General features: G+C 43.2%; 1 protein-coding gene across 1 annotated transcript in view; it reads left to right on the top strand.

Moving 5' to 3' along the window:
- LOC115120905 (proteasome activator complex subunit 4A) overlaps window positions 1–22,765 on the top strand; it is a 70,072-nt gene that overhangs the window by 1,921 nt on the left and 45,386 nt on the right. Inside the window, 4 exon segments of the mRNA XM_065002584.1 lie at window positions 10,163–10,303; window positions 10,784–10,900; window positions 12,062–12,118; window positions 14,320–14,364. Of these exon segments, the coding sequence (XP_064858656.1) occupies window positions 10,163–10,303; window positions 10,784–10,900; window positions 12,062–12,118; window positions 14,320–14,364 (360 nt within the window).

Here is a 22,765-nt window from a genome sequence, read left to right as displayed (position 1 = left end):
GCCTTTATCACTGCCAGTCCTTTAATGACATGCAGTCACACTTAAATTCTGTGTGGTTTTCTGAGGTATTTGGTGACACACATACAGTGCATTTGAAAGTTTACGGCCTTATTCTAAAATTGAATAAAAATATATACATATATAATATCTTGCTAATCTACACACTACCTCTTAATGACAAAGCGAAAACAAGTTTAGATTTTTTTGCAAGTTTATACAAAATAAAAAAAATACCTTATTTACATAAGTGTTCAGACCCTTGCTATGGTTGCGGTCCAAACGCATTAGACACACCCTCGTTCACTTACCCTCGCTTTATGCCCTTGGGGGAATCCCCGTCGCCATCTTGGAAGGCGGTCCAAATTCTTAGCCAAGCTAAGGAAGTTTACAACGTAAGCCCCTCAGCCCTCGTTTTTGGTCGGTGTTGCGAGTGTACAATTGTGTTCACTCGGGCCTGAAACTTCCCATAATCCATTTTGCGACAATTGTACATCCGCTAAGAAAAGTCAGTGAAAACTTAACAACATCAATGGAGAAATGAACATTCAAGTGTAAGTAAAAACAAATGCAATAAGTTAGAAATTGTGCTACTAATGCACATGACGACACAACCGAACAAAACAACCAAAACAACCAAACAAAAACATTTTACTTTTTATCTTTAGGAAATTGTGGAAATAACATTTTCCTTCAAGAATTTCCAGCTAGGCAGGCTAACGTTAGTTAGCGAATTAATTTGCTAGCTATCATACAGTAGGCATATTAATAATATATTTAATATAAGCAGACATGCATTCATAATTGACTGAAGCGCATATAAAGCACCCACAAGCTACCTGTGGCTGAAAACACGATCATCGCGGGATGAACAAGTAATGAATTTCCAGCCAAGGGTGGTTAATTTAAAAATCATTCCTCCTTCCCTCGCCCTGCAAGTGTATACTTGTCAGACGTCATGATACGTCATCAGAAGTGTCCACTTAATTTGAGGGTTGAGGGGACACTTCTTAAGTGTTTGGACCGGAGCCCAAGACGCTTGAAATTGAGCTTGGGTGCATCCTGTTTCCACAACTTGATTGGAGTCCACCTGTGGTAAATTCAAATGATTGGACATGATTTGGAAAGGCACATACCTGTCTATATAAGGTCCCATAGATGAGAGTGCATGTCAGAGCAAAAACCAAGCCATGAGGTCAAAGGAATTGTCCTTAGAGCTCCGAGACAGGATTGTGTCAGCACAGATCTGAGAAAGTGTACCAAAACATTTCTGCAGCACTGACGGTCCCCAGGAACACAGTGGCCTCAATCATTCTTAAATGGAAGAAGTCTGGAACCACCAAGACTCTTTCTCGAGCTGGCCACCTGGCCAAACTGAGCAGTTTGGGGAGAAGGGCCTTGGTCAGGGAGGTGACCAAGAACCTGATGGTCACTCTGACAGAACTCCAGAGTACCTCTGTGGAGATGGTTGTCCTTCTGGAATGTTCTCCCATCTCTGCAGCACTCCACCAATCAGGCCTTTATGGTAGAGGGGCCAGACGGAAGTCACTCTTCAGTAAAAGGCACATGACAGCCTGCTTGGAGTTTGCCAAAAGGCACCTAAAGACCCTCAGACCTTGAGAAACAAGATTCTCTGGTCTGACGAAATCAAGATTGAACGCTTTGGCCTGAATGCTAGGCATCACGTCTGGAGGAAACCTGGCATCATCCCTACGGTGAAGAATGGTGGTGGCAGCATCATGCTGTGGGGATGTTTTTCAGCGGCATGGACTGGGAGATTAATCTGGATCGAGGGATAGATGAATGGAGAAAAGTACAGAGATCCTTGATGAAAACCTGCTCCAGAGTGCTCAGGACCTCAGACTGGGGTGACGGTTCACCTTTCAACAGGACACTGACCCTAAGTACACAGCCAAGACAACGCAGGAGTGGCTTCAGGACAAGTCCTTGAATGTCATTGAGTGGCCCAGCCAGAGCCCGGACATGAACCTGATCGAACATGTCTGACGAGACCTGAAAATTAGCTGTACAACGACTTTTCCCATCCAACCCGACAGAGCTTGAGAGGATATGCAGAGAAGAATAGGAGAAACTCTCCAAAAAACAAGCGTACCAAGCTTGTAGCGTCATACCCAAGAAGACTCAAGGCTGTAATCGCTGCCAAAGGTGTTTCAACAAAGTACTGAATAAAGCATCTGATGCTCGTCGGATATGGCAGGACTTGCAAACTATCACAGATAAGAAAGGGAAACGCGGGCCTACCAGATGAGTTAAATACCTTTTTTTAATCTTGCTTCGAGGCAAGCAACACTGAACCATTCATGAGAGCATCAGCTTTTCCGTACTGTGCGATCACTCTCTCCATATCCAATGTAAGACCTTTAACCTCTCTAGGGTTTGTGGGATGCTAGCGTTCCACCTTGCCAACATCCAGTGAGATTGCAGAGCGCCAAATTCAAATACAGAAATGGTCATTATAAAAATTCAGGAAACAAAACATATTTTACATTAGGTTTGAAGATTAACTTCTTGTGAATCCAACCACGGTGTCAGATTTAAAAAATGCTTTACGGCGAAAGCATACCTTACGATTATTTGAGAACATAGCCCAGTAGACAAATCATTACAACAGTAGCCAGCCAAGTAGAAGAGTTACACAAGTCAGAAATAGAGAGAAAATGAATCCCTTACCGTTGCTCTTCATATGGTTGCACTCAGAAGACATTAATTTACTCAATAAATGTTAGTTTTGTTTGATAGTCTCTTTATATCCAAAAACCTCAGTTTTGTTCGTGTTTTCTTCAGTAATCCACAGGCTCAAACGCAGTCAAAACAAGCAGACAAATCCAAATTGTTTCTGTAAAGTTCATAGAAACATGTCAAACGATGTTTATATTCAATCCTCAGGTTGTTTTTAGCCTAAATGATCTATAATATTTCAACCGGACAATACCGTCATCAATATAAAAGGAAAACAAGAAATGCACTCTCTCGGGATTGTGCATGAAAAAGCTCTGTGACACGTCAGGGTCCACTCATTCAGACTGGTCTCACCCCCTCTTATCAGAATACAAGCCTGAAACAATTTCTAAAGACTGTTGACATCTAGTGGAAGGCATAGGAGCTGCAATTTGAGTCCTAAGTCAATGGATACTGTAATGGCATTGAATAGAAAACTACAAAACCAACAAACAAAAAAACTTCCTGAATGGATTTTTCTCAGGTTTTCACCTGCCAAATCAGTTCTGTTACACTCAGACACTATTTTAACAGTTTTGGAAACTTTTCTATCCAAATCCATGCATATCATATCTTCTGGGCTCGAGTAGCAGGCCGTTTAATTTTGGCATGCTTTTCATCCAAAATTCCGAATGCTGCCACCTACCATAGAGAAGTTAAACAGGTTAACATTCGCAGGGCCAGACAGATTACCAGGACACGTACTCAGTGTCTTGACTGACATTTTCTACTTATTTACTTATTTCAAGCATACCACCATAGTCCCTGTTCCCAAGAACACCCAGGTAATCTGCCTAAATGACTATCATCCTATGGCTCTCACATCTGTAGCCATGAAATGTTTTAAAAGGCTTGTCATGGCTCACATCAACACCATCAATGCAGACACTGGGGGACCCACTCTAATTCGCACACCGCCCCAACATACCCACAGATGATGCAATCTCTTTTTTTCACTCCACACTGCCCTTTCCCACCTGGACAAAATGAACACTTATGTGAGAATGCTGTTCATTGAGTACAGCTCAGCATTCAACGCCATATCTTAGTGATGACTGGGATTAAAAGCCTCCCTCTGAAACTGGGTCCTGGACTTCCTGTTGGGCCGCCCCCAGGTGGTGAGGGGAGGCAACAACACATCTGCCACGATGACCCTTAACGCAGGGTTTCCTCAGGGGTGTGTGCTTAGTCCCCTCCTGTTATCTCTGTTCACCATTGACTGTGTGGCTGCGAATGACTGCAACATAGGACTGATCACTGAAGACTATAAGACGGGGAGGAGGTCAGGGACCTGGCGGTATGGCGCTAGGACAACAACCTCTCCTTCAACGTCCGCAAGACACAGGAGCTGATCATGGACTATAGGAAACATTCACATCGATGAGGCTGTAGTGGAGCAGGTCGAGAGCTTCAAGTTTCCACATAACTAAAGACCTATAATAGTCCAAACACGCCAACACAGTCGTGATGAGGGCCAGACAACACCTCTTGCCCTCAGGAGGCTGAAAATATTTGTAATGGGCCCTCGGATCCTCAAAGTTCTACGGCTGCTCAATTGATGGCATCTTTACTAGCTGCATCACAGCTTGGTATGGGAAATGCTTGGTATCCGATCGCAAGTCGTTACTGAGAGTAGAGAGTTTGGCCGAGTACGTCACTGTGGCGGAGTTCCCTGCCATCCAGGACCTCTGTACCAGGTGCTGTCAGAGGAAGGCTCTAAAAATTGTCAGTCTCCAGCCACCCAAGTCATAGACTCTTCTCTAGCTAACTATATAGCTACTGAAACAGATGTCATTTTGCTATGTTTTTGGGGAAGAACATTGTTTGCATCCATGAGCTAGATAGCTATTTTTTATGACCAGCACTGTAGGTGCGCGAGACAACTTTACCAGCATCATAGCATACGTAACGATTAATCGTTGTGACAAATACAAGTGATAGTGTAATCAATGTGTAATAACAACGTAAAAAATGAATGAACGTGTTAAATTGTGACGTGCAGCCATATTCAGGTCCTGATTGGTCAACAAGCTTATTTGACACATAAAATAGTGTTATCAACTGGTCATTGTTTTCTTATTTGACACGCAAAGATCCAAACGGCGTTCCATAGAAATCCTGGTTGAGAATAAAATGACTGAACAAATGAACAACGAAACAGCACAGTAAGTGAAAGAAATAGGTTTTGATTATGTTTTACTGGTAATGGGGACAACCTTTTTGTGTGTGTGTGTTTTACCTTTTTTTAACTAGGCAAGTCAGTTAACAAATTCTTATTTACAATGACTGCCTACCCCGGCCAAACCCTGGCAATGCTGGGCCAATTGTGCGCCGCCCTATGGGACTCCCGTATCACGGTCGGATGGGATACATCCTGGGTTCGAACCAGGGACTGTAGTGACACCTCTTGCACTGAGATGCAGTGCCTTAGACTGCTGCTTCCGTGTGTGTTAACTAACTACCAGAATGCTTAAAAGGACGCAAAAATGGTAAATATCTGTTATCGGATGCGCTACCACTTGCGCTAAATGCCTTTTTATGCTTGCTTTGAGGCGAGCAACACTGAAGCATGCATGAGAGTACCAGCTGTTCCAGATGACTGTGATCACGCTCTCCGTAGCTGATGTGAGCAAGACCTTTATAAACAGGTCAACATTCACAAAGCAACAGGGCCAGACGGATTACCAGGATGTGTACTCAAAACATGCGCTGACCAACTGGTAAGTGACTTCACTGACACTTTCAACTTCTCCCTGACCGAGTCTGTAATGTCTGTAACCAACATGTTTCAAGCAGAGCACCATTGTCCCTGTGTCCAAGAAAGCGGAGGTAACCTGCCTAAATAATTACAGCCCTGTAGCACTCAGGTCGGTATCCATGAAGTGCTTTGAAAGGCTGGTCATGGCTCACATCAACAGCATCTTCCCGGACACCCCAGACCCATTCCAATTCGCATACCGCTCCAACAGATCCACAGATGATGCAATTGCACTCCGCACTGCCCTTTCCCATCTGGTCAAAAGGAACACCTGTGTGAGAATGCTGTTCATTGACTACAGCGCAGTGTTCAACACCATAGTGTTCACAAGGTGGTAAGGGTATGCAACAACACATCTGTCACGCTGATCCTCAACACTGGGGCCCCTCAGATGTGTGCTTAGTCCCGTCCTGTACTCCCTGTTCACTCATGATTGCACGGCCAGGCACAACTCCAACACCACCATTAAGTTCGCTGATGACACAACAGTGGTAGGCCTGATAACCGACAACGATGAGACCGCCTATAGGGATGATGTCTTAGACAACAACCTCTCCCTCAATGTGAGCAAAACAAAGGAGCTGATCGTGGACTACAGGAAAAGGAGGGCCGAACAGGCCCCCATTAACATCGACCGGGTTTTAGTGGAGCGGGTCGAGAGTTTTTCAAGTTCCTTGGTGTCCACATTACCAACAATCTATCATGGTCCAAACACAACAAGACAGTTGTGAAGAGGGCATGACGAGACCTTTGCCCCCTCAGGAGACTGAAACTGGGTCCCCAGAGGGTAGTGCGTACAACCCAGTACATCACTGGGGCCAAGTTTCCTGCCATCCAAGACCTTTATACTAGGCGGTGTCAGAGGAAGGCCCAACAAATTGTCAACCTCCAGCCACCCAAGTCATAGACCTTTCTATCTGCTACCCCATGGCAAGCTGTACTGGAGCGCCAAGTCTAGGTCCAGAAGGCTCCTTGACAGCTTCTACACCCTTGAGCCATAAAAATATATGTAAAATTGTGCCCCTAACTATTTACATTGTCCCCCACCCCCCTTTGTTTTTACACTGCTGCTACTTGCTGTCTATTATCTATGCATATTCACTTTACCCCTCTTCACTGTTGACATTGATACTGGTGTGTTGCGGGTACTATTTAATGAAGCTGCATTTAAGGACTTGAGGCATCTTTCTCAAACTATACTCTAATGTACTTGTTGTCTTGCTCAGTTGTGCACCACTCCTGTTTCTTTTCTAGTTAGACATTTTGCTTTGAAGGGAGTAGTACACAGCATTATACGAGATCTTCAGTTTCTTGGCAATTTCTCGCATGGAATAGCCTTCATTTCTCACAACAAGAATAGACTGTGTTTCAGAAGAAAGTTCTTCCTGGCCATTTTGAGTCTGTACTCTAACCCACAAATGCTGATTCTCCATATATTCAACTAGTCTAAAGAGGGCCAGTTTTCAGCTGTTATAACATCATTGCAAAAGGCTTTTCTAATGATAGATTAGCTAACATGTGCCTCTGTATGCCTATGTAGATATTCCATTAAAAATCTGCCGTTTCCAGCTACAATAGACATTTACAACATTAACAATGTCTACACTGTTTCTGCTCAATTTTATGTTATTTTCTTTCCTTTCAAACCCCAAAACTCTTGAACAGTAGTGTACATGTACAAATTACCACGACTAACCTGTATCCCTGCACATTGATTCGGTATTGGTACCCTCTGTGTATAGCCTCATTATTGTTGTAATTTTCTTTGTTACTTTTTTAATTATTTAGTAAACATTTTCTTAACTCTATTTCTTGAACTGCATTGTTGGCTAGGGGCTTGTAAGTAAGCATTTCACAGTAAGGTCTACGGTGTATTTGGTGCATGTGACAAATGCATTTGATTTGATTCCTTATTCTGCATGTCAGATATGCATGTTTGTTCTGCGTACTATATTTCTATATGAATGTTGGGTATGGCGGCAGGTAGCCTAGTGGTTAGTGTTGGGCCAGTCACCCGAATGTTGCTAGATCAAATCCCAGAGCTGACCAGGTGGAAATCTGTCCTTCTGCCCCTGAGCAAGGCAGTTAACCCACTGTTCCCTGGACGCCGAAGACGTGGATGTCGATAAAGGCAGCCCTCCGCACCTCTCTGATTCAGAGGGGTTGGCTTAAATGTGGAGGACACATTTCAGTTGAATGTATTGTTGTGCAACTGACTAGGTATCCACCTTTCCTATTGCTGAACGTGCCCCAGACTTATACCTTCAGTATAGAATAGCCTATACAATTGACAAAGATCGATGCACAGTTTTGTGTGAACCATTTCAGAACTTCTGAATGTAAGGCATTTGTCAGAGCTCCCCAAACCAGAAGAGACCTGTTCCAAATGTATAGGCTCCATCCTGATTTATGGAAATAGCTGCACTTAGACGGTGTCTTCACACCTTGTTAATGTTGTAGCATTTACATCAGGTTACTCTGTCTGTGTTGTGTAGAGAATATGGTGCCATTTGGGACTAAGCCTACATGCCAATGCATATGTCAATGCATATGTCCGACCAGGCTATGACTGAGTCACTGGGACCTAGGCAATTTAGGCCTAGGTTTAATACAATATTGTTACTTTGCAAGCTTTGTGTGTGGGAGTTGCTTTCCTTGAAATGGAATCTAGCTAAAGGCCTAGCATCTTCTCCTTCCCGATTTGCTTTACTCATACAGTACCAGTCAAAGGTTTGGACACCTACTCATTCAAGGGTTATTTATTTTTACTATTTTACTATATAATAGTGAAGATGCACAACTATGAAATAACACCATATGGAATTATGTAGTAACCAAAAAAGTGTTAAGCAAATCCAAATATATTTGAGTTTCTTCAAAGTAGCCACACTTTGACTTGACAACTTTGCACACTCTTGGCATTCTCTCAACCAGCTTCAGGAGGTAGTCACCTGGAATGCTTTTCAATTAACAGGTGTGCCTTAAGTTAATTTGTGGTATTTCTTTCCCCAATGTGTTTGAGCCAATCAGTTGTTTTTTGACAAGGTAGGGGTGGTATACAGAAGATAGGGCTGTTTGGTAAAAGACCAAGTCCATATTATGGCAATAACAGCTCAAATAAGCAAAGAGAAACGACAGTACATCATTACTTTGACTGACATTCATGTCTTAATCTGGAAAATTTCAAGAACTTTGCAAAACCAATCAAGCGCTATGATGAAACTGGCTCTCATGAGGACCGCCAGACCCCAGAGTTACCTCTGCTGCAGAGGACAAGTTCATTAGAGTTACCAGCCTCAATTGCAGCCCAAATATATGTTTCCCAGAGCTCAAGTAACAGACACATCTCAACTTCAACTGTTCAGAGGAGACTGCGTGAATCAGGCCTTCGTGGTCGAATTGCTGCAAAAAAATCACTACTAAAGGACGCCAATAAGAAGACTTGCTTGGGCCAAGAAACACGAGCAATGGACATTAGACCGGTGGAAATCTGTCCTTTGGGTTGATGAGTCCAAATTTGAGATTTTTGGTTCCAACCGCTGTGTCTTTGTGAGACAGAGTAGGTGAACAAATGATCTCTGCATGTGTGATTCCCACCATGAAGCATGGAGGAGATGGTGTCGGGGTGCTTTGCTGGTGACGCTGTCTGTGATTTATTTAGAATTCAAGGCACATTTAAACAGCATGGCTACCACAGCATTCTGCAGCGATACGTCATCCTATCTGGTTTGCGCTTAATGGGACTATAATTTGTTTTTCAACAGGACAATGACCCAATACACACCTCCAGGCTTTGTAAGGGCGAGTGATGGAGTGCTGCATCAGATGACCTGGCCTCCACAATCACCCGACCTTAATCCAGTTGAGATGGTTTGGGATGAGTCGGACCGCAGAGTGAAGGAAAAGCAGTTCCCATATGTGGGAACTCCACGTCTGTTGGAAAATCATCACTCATGAACATGGTTGAGAGGGTGCCAAGAGTGTCATCAATGCAAAGGGAGGCTACTTTGAAGAATCTAAAAATATATTTTTATTTAATACTTTTTTGGTTACTACCTGATTCCATATGTGTTGTTTCATAGTTTTGATGTATTCACTATTATTCTACAATGTAGAAAAGAGTAAAAAATAAAGAAAAACCCTCGTACTACATTTCTTATTCACCTGCTCTATACTAGGCTATACCCATAAAGCTGTTTTTGTTGATCAGGATCATGAGTCTCTGTGGCGTTTGCACATATTTATTGTGCAGCAGCAACTTTATATTATATTTAACTTTATATATAGGGATAGCCCAAAGCTCCTTTTCTGTCCATTCTGCGCAATACAAGAAGTCAAGCATTTATTATTCCCTGGCCAGCTCACTTTGAACTGTGGATGTTCAGGCTAGCTATAGGCCTAGCCCTATGGCTGGGACCACACATTTTGTGTCTGGAAATTCCTTATTTTTCCAGTGGGAGTCCTCTTTTGACAGATGTTGGTAAACAGAGTTGATAGTCTGTCAAACACACTAGGCTTTAGTCCTTTTTGGATATTCAGTTCGTCCGAGAATAGTTGCGTTGAATTGAACTTTTGACTAGTAAAAACCGACAGTTGTTGAATGAATGTGATTTAATCCGCATTCTTGCGTCTTTGTGGCTGTAGCCTAAAGCTTTTCTTCTCTTGTAGGTACATGCGGCTGTACGGCAGGAAGTTCAGCAAGGAGGACCATGTGCTGTTCATCCAGCTGCTGTACGAGCTGATCACCATCGACAAGCTGGAGATCAGTATGATGCAAGGACTAGCCCGGCTGCTCATCAACCTCCTTAAGTAAGACCCATGGGCTAAACACACGGTCACGCATGCAAACACACACATTGACATGCTGGAGATCGGCATGATGCGAGGTCTGGCCCGCCTCATCATCTTCAAGTTAGCATGGGCTACTGCTACACACACAGTGATGGGCTTCGCTCGCTCATGGAGGGCCTCGCACACTCAAACTCCTAAAGTAATCAACACACAAAACCCCATCAACAAGCTTCAGACCAGTATGATGCGAGGTCTTTGCCATCCTCATCAATCAATGTCACATTATAGGACTCTAAACAGACTATTTATTTGTTTGTCAGTGACTGGCGGGTCTACTGTTTTCCTCATTGTGTGAGAAGTTCAAGTGTCGTGAGTTGAAATACTCTCTGTAAATTGAGGCCTGTCCTCACCTAATTGTGTGAAGCTCTGAGGCAACAGAGACGGTTTAAATGAAGTACTTTTACATGTTTTAACCCCACCTACTATTATTTCTGACAGGAAAAGAGAGCTGCTGTCGCGGGAGGATCTTGAGTTGCCTTGGAGACCCCTGTATGAGCTGCAAGACAGGATCCTCTACTCAAAGACTGAACACCTGGGACTAAACTGGTTCCCCAAGTACGCCCCTCTTCTCTTTTACCAGCACGGTTAAAACGGTCTTTGAAAATAAAAAATAACTCTGCATATTGACACATTGAAACCAACCTACTTAGCTGTAAAACCTTTGTTAAAGTCTGTGTTATGACATCATCATACACTGCGGGGTGACTTCCCGATTAGAGTCATCAATACAATGACATCCAAAAGTCATCCAAGACTGCCACTATTGGTTCTTCCCATTTTGAGCCCTTCCTTGAGGCATGCTTGGAAGATTCTAAAAGCAGGAAGGTGGTGGTGCCCCGCTTCGCACAATGATGTAGACTCATCGATATTACCTTTTATTTTTAAATGGACCTCACCCCTGAATCTCTAGTGGTGTTATAAATGGGTTTATTGTGAAAAACATTGCTATAATATGTTGGTATCTGTTGGTGCTGTATAGGTACTGCCTATTGCTATGGTACTGCCTAATACAGTTCAGCACCCCCTCCCCCGATGCATCCTTTCTTACATGCACATATGTTCTGTTGTCCCTGCCCCCAGTTGTTGCCTGGGCTCATTTCTGAATGTGGAAAAATCTGTACCTACCCCCAGGTGGCATATAGCCCTAGAGCTGCCTTCCCTGGTCATCACTAGCTTCCACAGCCACAAAGTTGTAAACCCTGCCTATTTCTACCATTTTTATCTTCTAGATTTGTTTTTATTTTAAACATATCCCCAACTTAACCACACTGCTAACCTTGTGCTTAACCCTAACCTTAAATTAAGACTTAAAAGCAAATGTTTGTTTTAATGGCTTATATAGCAAGTTTTGGCTGTGGAATCTAGTGGAAACCCCCCCCACCCCCCCCACCTTTTCTCCCAGCAAGCAGTGCGAGGTGCTCTTGTATGGGTCTATGGGAACATTGTTTGTCACTACAAAGCCTTGCTAGCACATAACAGTCATCAGCTCTCTCACCAAGGGAAGCAAGCTGCTACTGTTTGTTTACTGATGCTTGGCCCTTCTTTGTTTTTAAAGAAAACTAGCAGTGAAAAAAAAATCTAAAATCAAATGTGCGATGCGCTGCTGCAGTACAAAAAAAGGTGTAATTTTTTGGGATGTATTTCATTGAAATGGATTGGCTTTTCATAGTGTGAATCTGAATGTGTTTTTATGCCTTTGTCTCCTCTCACATTCAGTTCCCTACGGCCTCGTGCTTCCTCTAAACACGTAATGATAAAATTGTTTCAGAGGTGGTAAGGACAACGCTTCTCTTTTGTGTTTTTTTTGTTTTTCATCCTTTTATTGAGGCACTCTTTTTGGTTTTAATTTTTCTATGTTGCATGTTGAAAACCAAAAAGCACACTGGACACCCCCACGCAGCTTGTTTGACATAAAATCAACTACAAATGAACCAAAAAGCAATGTTAACATTTCTCTCATATTGGACACTGTCACACTGCATCTAACTGGACTATGTATCCCCTCCCCCTTTGTCAAGTCCCATATGATTTGTTGGATTGACCCACTAGAGTAGCCTAGCCCATTCTGAAGTCACCGGTTTCTAAACGGCCATGATGGATGACATCTTTGTGGTACAAAAGAGCACAGATCTGTGCTTATAATGCATATGGTTCAATGCTTGTGTTTTTTTGGCCTTAATCATGCTGCCAGATAATAATTAAGTTTAGAGTAGCTTATATCTTTGCGGTTCTGTTCGCTTTGCACCACAAATGTTGCTGTGAGAGTCATAAGGGTAGAAGCTCTTGTATCACCCCCCCCCCCGGTATACTGGTATGAGTTAGGGGTGATCATCATCGCGTGATGTTTCGCCCCCACTTCAAACTCTAAAGGACATTTGGATGTTCCCCATGGTTGAGTGTCTGGCCATTGGTAATGGTGTTCTGGTCATGCTGCTTTGCATTATTATTTTGGTGCATTACTTTGGTGATTTTCAGTGTGGTCTGTCTGTGGGTTGCATCCCACAAATTTCTCCTTCCTCCTAAAGTGTGCATTCTTTCACTAATTCCCACAAATTTAAAATAATTATATTTGTTTTGGAATGGGCTAGAGGGAGTTTCAATATAGGCCTAGCAATCATTTCCTTTGAAATCCATAAAGGGAAGTGAACAAGTGCACATTTCAGGAGAAAGGAGAGATTAGGCTCTCCTCACTCAAGCCCTGAGATGCAAAGCCAAGAGTCCTTGGCAGAAATCGCTCGTTGTAGTTCCCATTAGTCTATTGAATTAAAGCAATGCAATCAGGTTGATTTGAAAAATACTTAAATGAAACAGAGCTTAGAGCGCGGTTGAATGGGACAGAGGGGCAGTTTAGAACGCATGACTTGAGCTCAGCGTGCATGTACGAGTGGAGGGCAAGGCAGGGGATTGAGGGTGTTTGAGCCTAACGGCTGGGGTTATATTGGTCCTCAGCTAAATCTTTTGACACTTATGTGACACTGAGTTTAGTCACACGAGTCTAACCTTTACAAGCCATTATATACAGAGGCTCTATTGTAACTGTGCCAAAAAAATAAAAGTAACCAAACCAAAACCACAGCAGTCAGAAGTCCTGTAATGGAGGACTAGTATTGGTTGTATTATTTAGGCACCAAACAGAAGAAAATGGACAATTGCAGTAAGTTGTGCTCATTTCAAGGGACTACTTGAACTTGTCCAAACCACTTTCTGTTGGTAAACCTTTTCCGTTACATTCCCCAGATATGTTTAGTCAGGCTAGGTGATAAAAAACCTCAGACAATAGCTGAGGGCATCTGCCTTTTGGGCAACTATCTCCACTGTCAAGGTCAGCATTCATTACAAGTAATAACGGCTAGTCCTACTGTTTACATAAAGCCTCAGGCCTAGTCATTTTCCCTCCAAGACATTTCCCCAAGCCCGATAAAAGACTTAATTCTGATTGTGAATGAACAGAGTAAATCTGTTAATTAGGTACCATTCATGTGCTGCTGTTACACTGCTGGCCCATGGCCATCCAGGACAAAGGTTGAACGGCCCTGGAATAGTCACATTGTGTGGGGGCGGGTGTTTGTGTAGTCCCTTTTGTCATGCTATGCCAGTTTGTGTGTCCTCGATTCCCTTGCTGTGTGGATGTACACACCTGCCCAACACACCCCTTACTTTTCATCTGTGTTTGAGTTGATCCGGTACATACACTAGTCTCTACTGCTTCATTACAGGCACCATAACATATGAACATACGGGTAGTGACCACACCCTAAAGGAGTAGCGAGCCAGGACTTTTCCCACTACACTTGATCAGTACACTTTAAATGCGTGGTTTGGCTGTACCTGTAGTCAGTCACTCATCCTTGTCCTAGTTGCGTTGGTGTGTTCAGTGTGTTCATTGTTTGAGTTAAGTCACCTTAGACACATCTGTCTCTGTTCTGATGCCTCACCTTTCTTTCTTTTTCTCTCTCCTCCCTCTCTGTTTCTAGCTCGGTGGAAAACATTTTGAAAACACTTGTGAGAAGCTGCAGACCGTAAGTATATTTTTAAACCCCTATGATCTATGTATTTGTTAATGAATTCAGTTGCTGCGCTCATGGTTGCATTTAGGCCTACTCTTGGGACACTTGTGGTCAACACTCACACAGTTGGAGGACCACCTTAAAGAGTTATTTTGTCTAGGGGTGTGAACGTTATAATGTTTAAATGAAATTGAGATCCCTAACCTAAAACAATCCCCCACACTAAATAAAATCACTGTGCTGTGTGACCACCATTTTCCTCATGCGCCACGACACATCTCCTTCGCACAGAGTTGATCAGGCTGTTGATTGTGGCCTATGGAAGGTTGTCCCACTTTTCTTTAATGGCTGTGCGAAGTTGCTGGATATTGGCCGTAACTGGAACATGTGTCGTATGCGTTGATCCATAGCATCCAAACGTGATCAATGGGTGACAGGTCTGGTGAGTATGCAGGCCATGGAAGAACTGGGACATTTTCAGCTTCCAGGAGTTGTGCACAGATCCTTGTGACATGGGCTGTGCATTATCATGCTGACACATGAGGTGATGGCAGCAGATGAATGGCATGACAATGGACCTTAGGATCTCATCACGGTATCTCTGTGCATTCAAATTGCCATCGATAAATTGCAATTGTTTGTTGTTCATAGCTTATGCTTGCCCATACCATAACCCCACCACCAACATGGGGCACTGTGTTCACAATGTTGACATCAGCAAAATGAGGCCAGTTGGACGTACAGCCAAATTCTCTAAAGCGACGTTGGCGGCTTATTGTAGAGAAATGAACATTCAATTCTCTGACAACCACTCTGGTGGATATTCCTGCATGCCAATTACACTCTCCCTCAAAGCTTGACATCTGTGGCATTGTGACAACTGCACATTTTAGTGGCCTTTTATTGACTCCAGCACAAGGTGCACCTGTGAAATGATCATGCTGTTTAATCAGCTTCTTGATATGCCACAGCTGTCAGGTGGATGGGTTATCTAGGCAAAATAGAAATGCTCACTAACAGGGATGCAAACAAATTTGTGAGCTTTTAGAGCTTTTTGTATGTTTAAACATTTCTGGGATCTTTTATTTCAGCTCATGAAACTTGAGACCAAAACTTTACATGTTGCATTTATATTTTTATTCAGTGTAGAATAGAGGATATTCTATTTATTTTTAGTTCTACCAGTTATCAACATATTGTTCAATGTTGAAAAAAAATAAAGACCCGTGTTTATTCTGTGACTTTAGCTAATACACTCTGTTTTTGTTTTGTTGCCGTGGTATCGTTTTGGTATAGAGTATCGAGATACTAAACCTGGTGTCGAAGTCCAAACTCTGGTAACGTGACAGCACTTGTGCAATTATCACAAAACATATTGCAAGGCGAGACACAGATTACCAAGACATATGCGCACCACGGTTCATTCTGCCTGCCTCCTCCCATTCTCCCTTTCCCTGGCAGCATCGCATTAGTGGAAATCAAGACCGTTTCAGGGCAGGCCTGGTTATAGATAGATATGTTCAAGTCGTGTCATCTGGGACAATTGCTAACCCTTTCCTAACCTTAACCTAATTCTTCTAACCTGCTGTGTTAATTCTCCTAAACTGCTGCATAAATTCTACAATCTTGCTACGAAAAGTCACTTCTGCTTGTCAAAACCAGAAGACCTGCCCAGAACAATCTTGGTTTCCACTAATGTGATAGAGCCTCGCGATGGCTCGCCTGCTCTTTCTCTTCACTAATGATCCGATGGTGTGTTCAGTCTTCGGCCTGTTGCGTGTAGAATATCCTAGCCTTCATTGATGATAGGCCCTGCTTTACTGAAGTTGTGAAACATTGCAAGCCAGGAAATTGTGAGATACAGCATGCCATTGCGAGATCCAGATTTTGATTGCAGATAGAACCATATGCACTAGGCCTCTCTGTCTGCCTGCCAGGTGGCCGACCTGCCTATACTGTGCCGCTCCCGTCTTCCATCCCTCGCTAGAAAAAAACAAGTGTGTGCTCTCGGAAGTACGGCAACAAATCAGTCTCTTCTGTTCCAAAACACCTGATTCTTTCACATGGCATCTTAACCTATTGTGCTTACTTCAGCACTCCTGCAATTGAATGACAGACCTAGAGTAGAGATGCAGAGGCACGTGTCTACTCTGCATTAAATAAGACACATTCTGTGAAACTGAACTGTCAGGAACAATTCTCCCTTAGGGACTTAGTTTAGGCACATTGACTGACAATTTGTGAATGTCATAATGGCTAGTTCCTTCCCTGGATGCAAAGCAAGACTAGGTTTGTGTGAGCATGTGTGTCGAAGCTTAGTCACTGAGTCCCTGAGTTGCTAGTGTACCTACTAGTTAGTTAATAATCCTATTAAATCTAATTCTGTCCTGGGGAGAGTTTCCTGTTACTGTGAGCAGAGAAGAGAGGGAGCGAGAGGTGGAATACAGACATTGTCATCCTACTAGAAACATGGTATAGAGGAGGTGGACCCACTGGTTGCCCTCTAGGTTACAGAGAGCTGGTAGTTCCATCTACCAAACTACCAGGTGGGTGGTATAGAGGAGGTGGACCCACTGGTTGCCCTCTAGGTTACAGAGAGCTGGTAGTTCCATCCACCAAACTACCAGATGGGTGGTATAGAGGAGATGGACCCACTGGTTGCCCTCTAGATTACAGAGAGCTCATAGTCCCATCCACCACACTACCAGGTGGACCCACTGGTTGCCCTCTAGGTTACAGGGAGCTCATAGTCCCATCCACCACACTACCAGGTGGGTGGTATAGAGGAGGTGGACCCACTGGTTGCCCTCTAGGTTACAGATAGCTCATAGTCCCATCCACCAAACTACCAGGTGGACCCACTGTTTGCCCTCTAGGTTACAGAGAGCTCATAGTCCCATCCACCAAACTACCAGGTGTGAAATGGGAAGTGGCTCAGGGGGTATGCTATTTTGGAATAGAGCAGACTTTACTCGCACTCTTAAATGAATCAAAACAGGAACATTTTACATTTTGGCTGGAAATTCTAAAGGAAATGATCTCAACAGGGCAACATATCCACCTGTGTGCTACCTATAACCCCCACACTAGAATTCCCATACTTTAATGAAGACAGCTTCTTCATCTTAGAAGGGGAGATCAACCATTTCCAGGCCCAGGGACATGTACTAGTCTTTGGTGACCTAAATACCAAAACTGAACAGGAACCTGACACTCTCAGCACAGACTGGGACAAACACCTACCTGGAGGTTACAGCGTTCCCTCCCCTAGGTTCAACTAGGACAACATAACCAAATAAAATAGGTCACAACTCCTGCAGATCTTTTAAAAAATGTATTTAACTAGGCAAGTCAGTTAAGCACAAATTCTTATTTACAATGACGGCCAAACCCGCGCGACGCTGGGCTGATTGTGCGCCGCCCTATGGAACTCCCAATCACGGCCAGATGTGATGCAGTCTGGATTTGAACCAGGTACTGCAGTGACTCCTCTTGCATTGATGCAGTGTCTTAGACCACTGCGCCACTCCGTGGCACACTGGGCATGTACATAGTCAGTGGTAGGCTTCAAGGGGACTCCTACGGTAGGTACACCTATAACTCATCTCTTGGTAGTAGTACTGTAGACTACTTTATTACTGACCTCAACCCAGAGTCTCTGTGTTCAGTCAGCCCACTGACACCCCTATCAGATCAGAGGAAAATCAGTCTACCTGAACAGAGCAATACTCAATCATGAGACATCAAAGCCAAAGGAACTGAATAATATTAAGAAATGCAAGGAAGGAAAGTAGTGTCGAAACCTACCAAAGAACAATTAGGCAACAACAGTCAATCCCTTTTTAGACAACTTCCCTCAACAAAACATTTCACTGTAATCGTGAAGGTGTGAACTTGGCAGTAGAATGCCTAAACAGTATATTTGACCTCTCGGCTTCCCTATCAATTTTTTATTTATTTAACTAGGCAATTCAGAACAAATTATTATTTACAATGACGGCCTACCCCGGCCAAAAGCTGGGCCGATTGTGCACCGTCCTATGGGACTCCCAATCACAGCCGGATGTGGTGCAGGCTGGATTCGAACCAGGGACTGCAGTGAAGCCTCTTGCACTGAGATGTAGTGCCTTAGACCGCTGTGCCACTCGGGAACCCCAAATGGTTTGATGAAGAATGCAAAAATCTAAAAGAAATTGAAACAAATACATAGAGACTCAGAAAACCTGAGTCTATGCCTTCACCATGGTGAATCACTAAACAATACAGAAATACACTATGGAAAAAGAAGGAACAGCACATTTGAAACCAACTCAATGTAACTGAAGAATCCATAGAATCTAACCACTTTTGGGAAAATTGGAAACCGCTAAACAAACATGAAGAGTTATCCATCCAAAACAGAGATGTACCGATAAACTACGGATCCAATATTTTTGGCCTTATAACAAAGAACAAACAGCAAAAACATATACATGATAAAATACAAATCTTAGAATCAACTATTAAAGACTACCAGAACACACTGGATTCTCCAATTATGTTGAATGAACTACAGGACAAAATACAAACCCTCCAACCCAAAAAGGCCTGTGGTGTTGATGGTATCCTAATAGAAATGATAACATTTACAGACCACAAATTCCAATTGGCTATACTTCAACTCTTTAACCTCTACAGGATCGGTAGACTTGGGCTTGAATAATACATTATGGCCTTTCTCTTGCATTTCAAAGATGATGGTACAAAAATAACGCATGGTTTTTTATTTGTATTATCTTTTACCAGATCTGTGTTATAGTCTCCTATTTTCATTTCACATTTCCACAAAAGTGTTTCCTTTCAAATGGTATCAAGAATATGCATATCCTGAGCTAGGTCCTGAGCTACAGGCAGTTAGATTTGGGAATGTCATTTCAGGCAAAAAAAATAAAATCCTTAAGCGTTATCATCCTTAGCTCTGACATCTTCCCCAATATTTGGAACCAAGGACCGATAACGCCAATCCACAAAAGTGGAGACACATTTGACCCCAATAACTATGCGTCAACAGCAACCTTCAGAAAATTCTCTGCATTATCATTAACAGCAGACTCAAACATTTTCTACTGGGCAAATGTCAAACTTGCTTTTTACCAAATGACCATATGACAGACCACGTACTCCCCTGCACACCCTAACTGACAAAGAAACATAACAAAGGCAGTCTTTTCATGCTTTGTTCAAAAAAGCCTTTGACTCAATTTGGCATGAGGGTCTGCTATACAAATTGATGGATAGTGGTGTTGGGGGGAAAACATACAAAATCCATGTACATAAACAAGTGTGCGGTTAAAATGGGCAAAAACACATTTCTTTCCACGGGGCTGTGGGGTGAGACAGGACTGCAGCTTAAGCCCCACCCTTTCTGAAGTAAAATGTATACTGTTTGCTGATGATCTGGACTTCTGTCTCCAACCATGGACTTCTGTCCCCAACCATGGACTTCTGTCCCCAACCATGGAGGGCCTAAAGCAGACAAAAATAATGGTGTTCCAAAAAAGGTCCAGTTGTCAGGACCACAAATACAAATTCCATCTAAACACTGTTGCCCTATAGCAGACACAAATCTATACATGCCTCGGCCTAAACATCAGCGCCACAGGTCATTTCAACAAAGCTGTGAGCGATCATTCATTCGTAAAAATGCAAAAAACTTCACAGATCTTCATTGTAAAGAGTTTAAACACAGTTTCCTGTGCTTGTTCAATGAACCATAAACAATTAATGAACATGCACCTGTGGAAGGGTCGTTAAGACAATAACAGCTTACAGACGGTAGGCAATTAAGGTCAGTTATGAAAACTTAGTACACTAAAGAGGCCTTTCTACTGACTCTGAAAAACACAAAAAGAAAGATGCCCAGGGTCCCTGCTCATCTGCGTGAACGTGCATTCGGCATGCTGCAAGGAGGCATGAGGACTGCAGATGTGGCCAGGGCAATAAATTGCAATGTCTGTACTGTGAGATGCCTAAGACAGCGCTACAGGACGGACAGCTGATCGTCCTCGCAGTGGCAGACCACGTGTAACAACACCTGCACAGGATCGCTACATTCAAACATCACACCTGCGGGACAGGTACAGGATGGCAACAACAACTGCCCGAGTTACACCAGGAACGCACAATGCCACCATCAGTGCTCAGACTGTCCGCAATAGGCTGAGAGAGGCTGGACTGAGGGCTTGCAGGCCTGTGTAAGGCAGGTCCTCCCCAGACATCACCGGCAACATCGCCTATGGGCACAAACCCACCGTCGTTGGACCAGACAGGACTGGCAAAAAGTGCTCTTTACTTATAAGTTGCGGTTTTGTCTCACCAGGGGTGATCGTCGGATTCGCGTTTATTGTCGAAGGAATGAGCGTTAACAGGCCTGTCCTCTGGAGCGGGATCGATTTGGAGGTGGAGGGTCCGTCATGGTCTAGGGCAGTGTGTCACAGCAACATCGGACTGAGCTTGTTGTCATTGCAGGCAATCTCAACACTGTGCGTTATAGGGAAGACATCCTCCTCCCTCATCTGATACCCTTCCTGCAGGCTCATCCTGACATGACCCTCCAGCATGACAATGCCACCAGCCATACTGCTCGTTCTGTGCGTGGTTTCCTGCAAGACAGGAATGTCAGTGTTCTGCCATGGCCAGCGAAGAGCCCGGATCTCAATCCCATTGAGTACTTCTGGGACCTGTTGATCGGAGGGTGAGGGCTAGGGCCATTCCCCCCCAGAAATGTCCAGGAACTTGCAGGTGCCTTGGTGGAAGAGTGGGGTAACATCTCACAGCAAGAACTGGCAAATCTGGTGCAGTCCATGAGGAGGAGATGCACTGCAGTACTTAATGCAGCTGGTGGCCACACCAGATACTGACTGTTACTTTTGATGTTGAACCCTCCCTTTGTTCAGGGACACATTATTCCATTTATTTTAGTCACATGTCTGTAGAACTTGTTCAGTTTGTTGTTGAATCTTGTTATGTTCATACAAATATTTACACATGTTAAGTTTGCTGAAAATAAACGCAGTTGACAGTGAGTACGTTTCTTTTTTTGCTGAGTTTAGAACCCATTGCCCTTTGGTTGTGAGGTCTGGGGTCCGCTCCCCAACCAAGAATTCACAAAATGGGACAAACACCAAATTGAGACTCTGTGTACAACGTAAAACACCAAATAATGCACGCCGAGCAGAATTCGGACGATTACCCACTAATAATCAAAATCCAGAAAATAACTTGCATTTTACAACCACCTAAAAGGAAGCGATTCCCAAACCTTCCATAAAAAAGCCATCACCTGGAGAAGAGTCCCCTAAGCAAGCGGGTCCTGGGGCTCTGTTCACAAACACAAGTAGACCCCACAGAGACCCAGGAGAGCAACACAATTAGACACCACCACATCATGAGAAAACAAAAAGATAATTCTTTCCAATGTGTCAAGTAATTAACAAAAATACTGAGCAAACTAGAATGCTATTTGGCCCTAAACAGAGAGCACACAGTGGCAGAATACCTGACCACTGTGACTGACCCAAACTTAAGGAAATATTTGACTATGTACAGACTCAAGTGAGCATAGCCTTGCTATTTAGAAAGGCTGCCGTAGGCAGACATGGCTCTCAAGAGAAGACCGGGTATGTGCACACCGGCCACAAAATGACGTGGAACTGAGCTGCACTTCCTAACCTCCTGACAAATGTATGACCATGTTAGAGAGACACATTTCCCTCATTACACATACCCACAAAGAATAAAAAATAAAATAATTTGATAAACTCATATCTATTGGGTGAAACACCAGTGTGCCATCACAGCAGCAAGATGTGTGACCTGTTGCCACAAGAAAAGGGCAACCAGTGAACAAACACCATTGTAAATACAACACATATTTATGTTCCCTTTTTTTTTCACTGTTTGCTCATTGTTACAACACTGTATTTAAACATGACATTTGAAATGTCTTTGTTCTTTTGTAGTTTAATATTTACGAGTCATTTTTTTTTTTTCACTTTTGTTTATCCATTTCACTTGCTTTGGCAATGTACACATGTTTCCTATGCCAATAAAGCCCTTTGAATTGAATAGAGGTGGAGTGAGGTGAGGTGTGGGGCTATAACGCTGCATAACAGCTCTTCTGAGGTTGAAGTGCTGTTGACATTGTGTTCACACGTCTTCTCATCTGATTCCATTAACTAAACAAAACACCAGCTTAACTACCATTGGTTAATATACCGTGTACAAATGGAATGCTAAGCCATAGCAGCGAAAATAGACATTCTATTATAAGGAATATATTTCTGTCTACCAGCCCTTGATTTTTGACAATTTTCTACGTGCTACGTTGCTCTTTGCATATCTTGGTGTGGGATTTTTTTTTATTGAACCTTTA

This window comes from Oncorhynchus nerka, linkage group LG16 (genome assembly GCF_034236695.1).
Source record: "Oncorhynchus nerka isolate Pitt River linkage group LG16, Oner_Uvic_2.0, whole genome shotgun sequence".
NCBI classification, from domain to species: domain Eukaryota; kingdom Metazoa; phylum Chordata; class Actinopteri; order Salmoniformes; family Salmonidae; genus Oncorhynchus; species Oncorhynchus nerka.
Note: the sequence above shows the minus strand (reverse complement) of the source record. Positions and strands in the feature narration are given on the sequence as shown.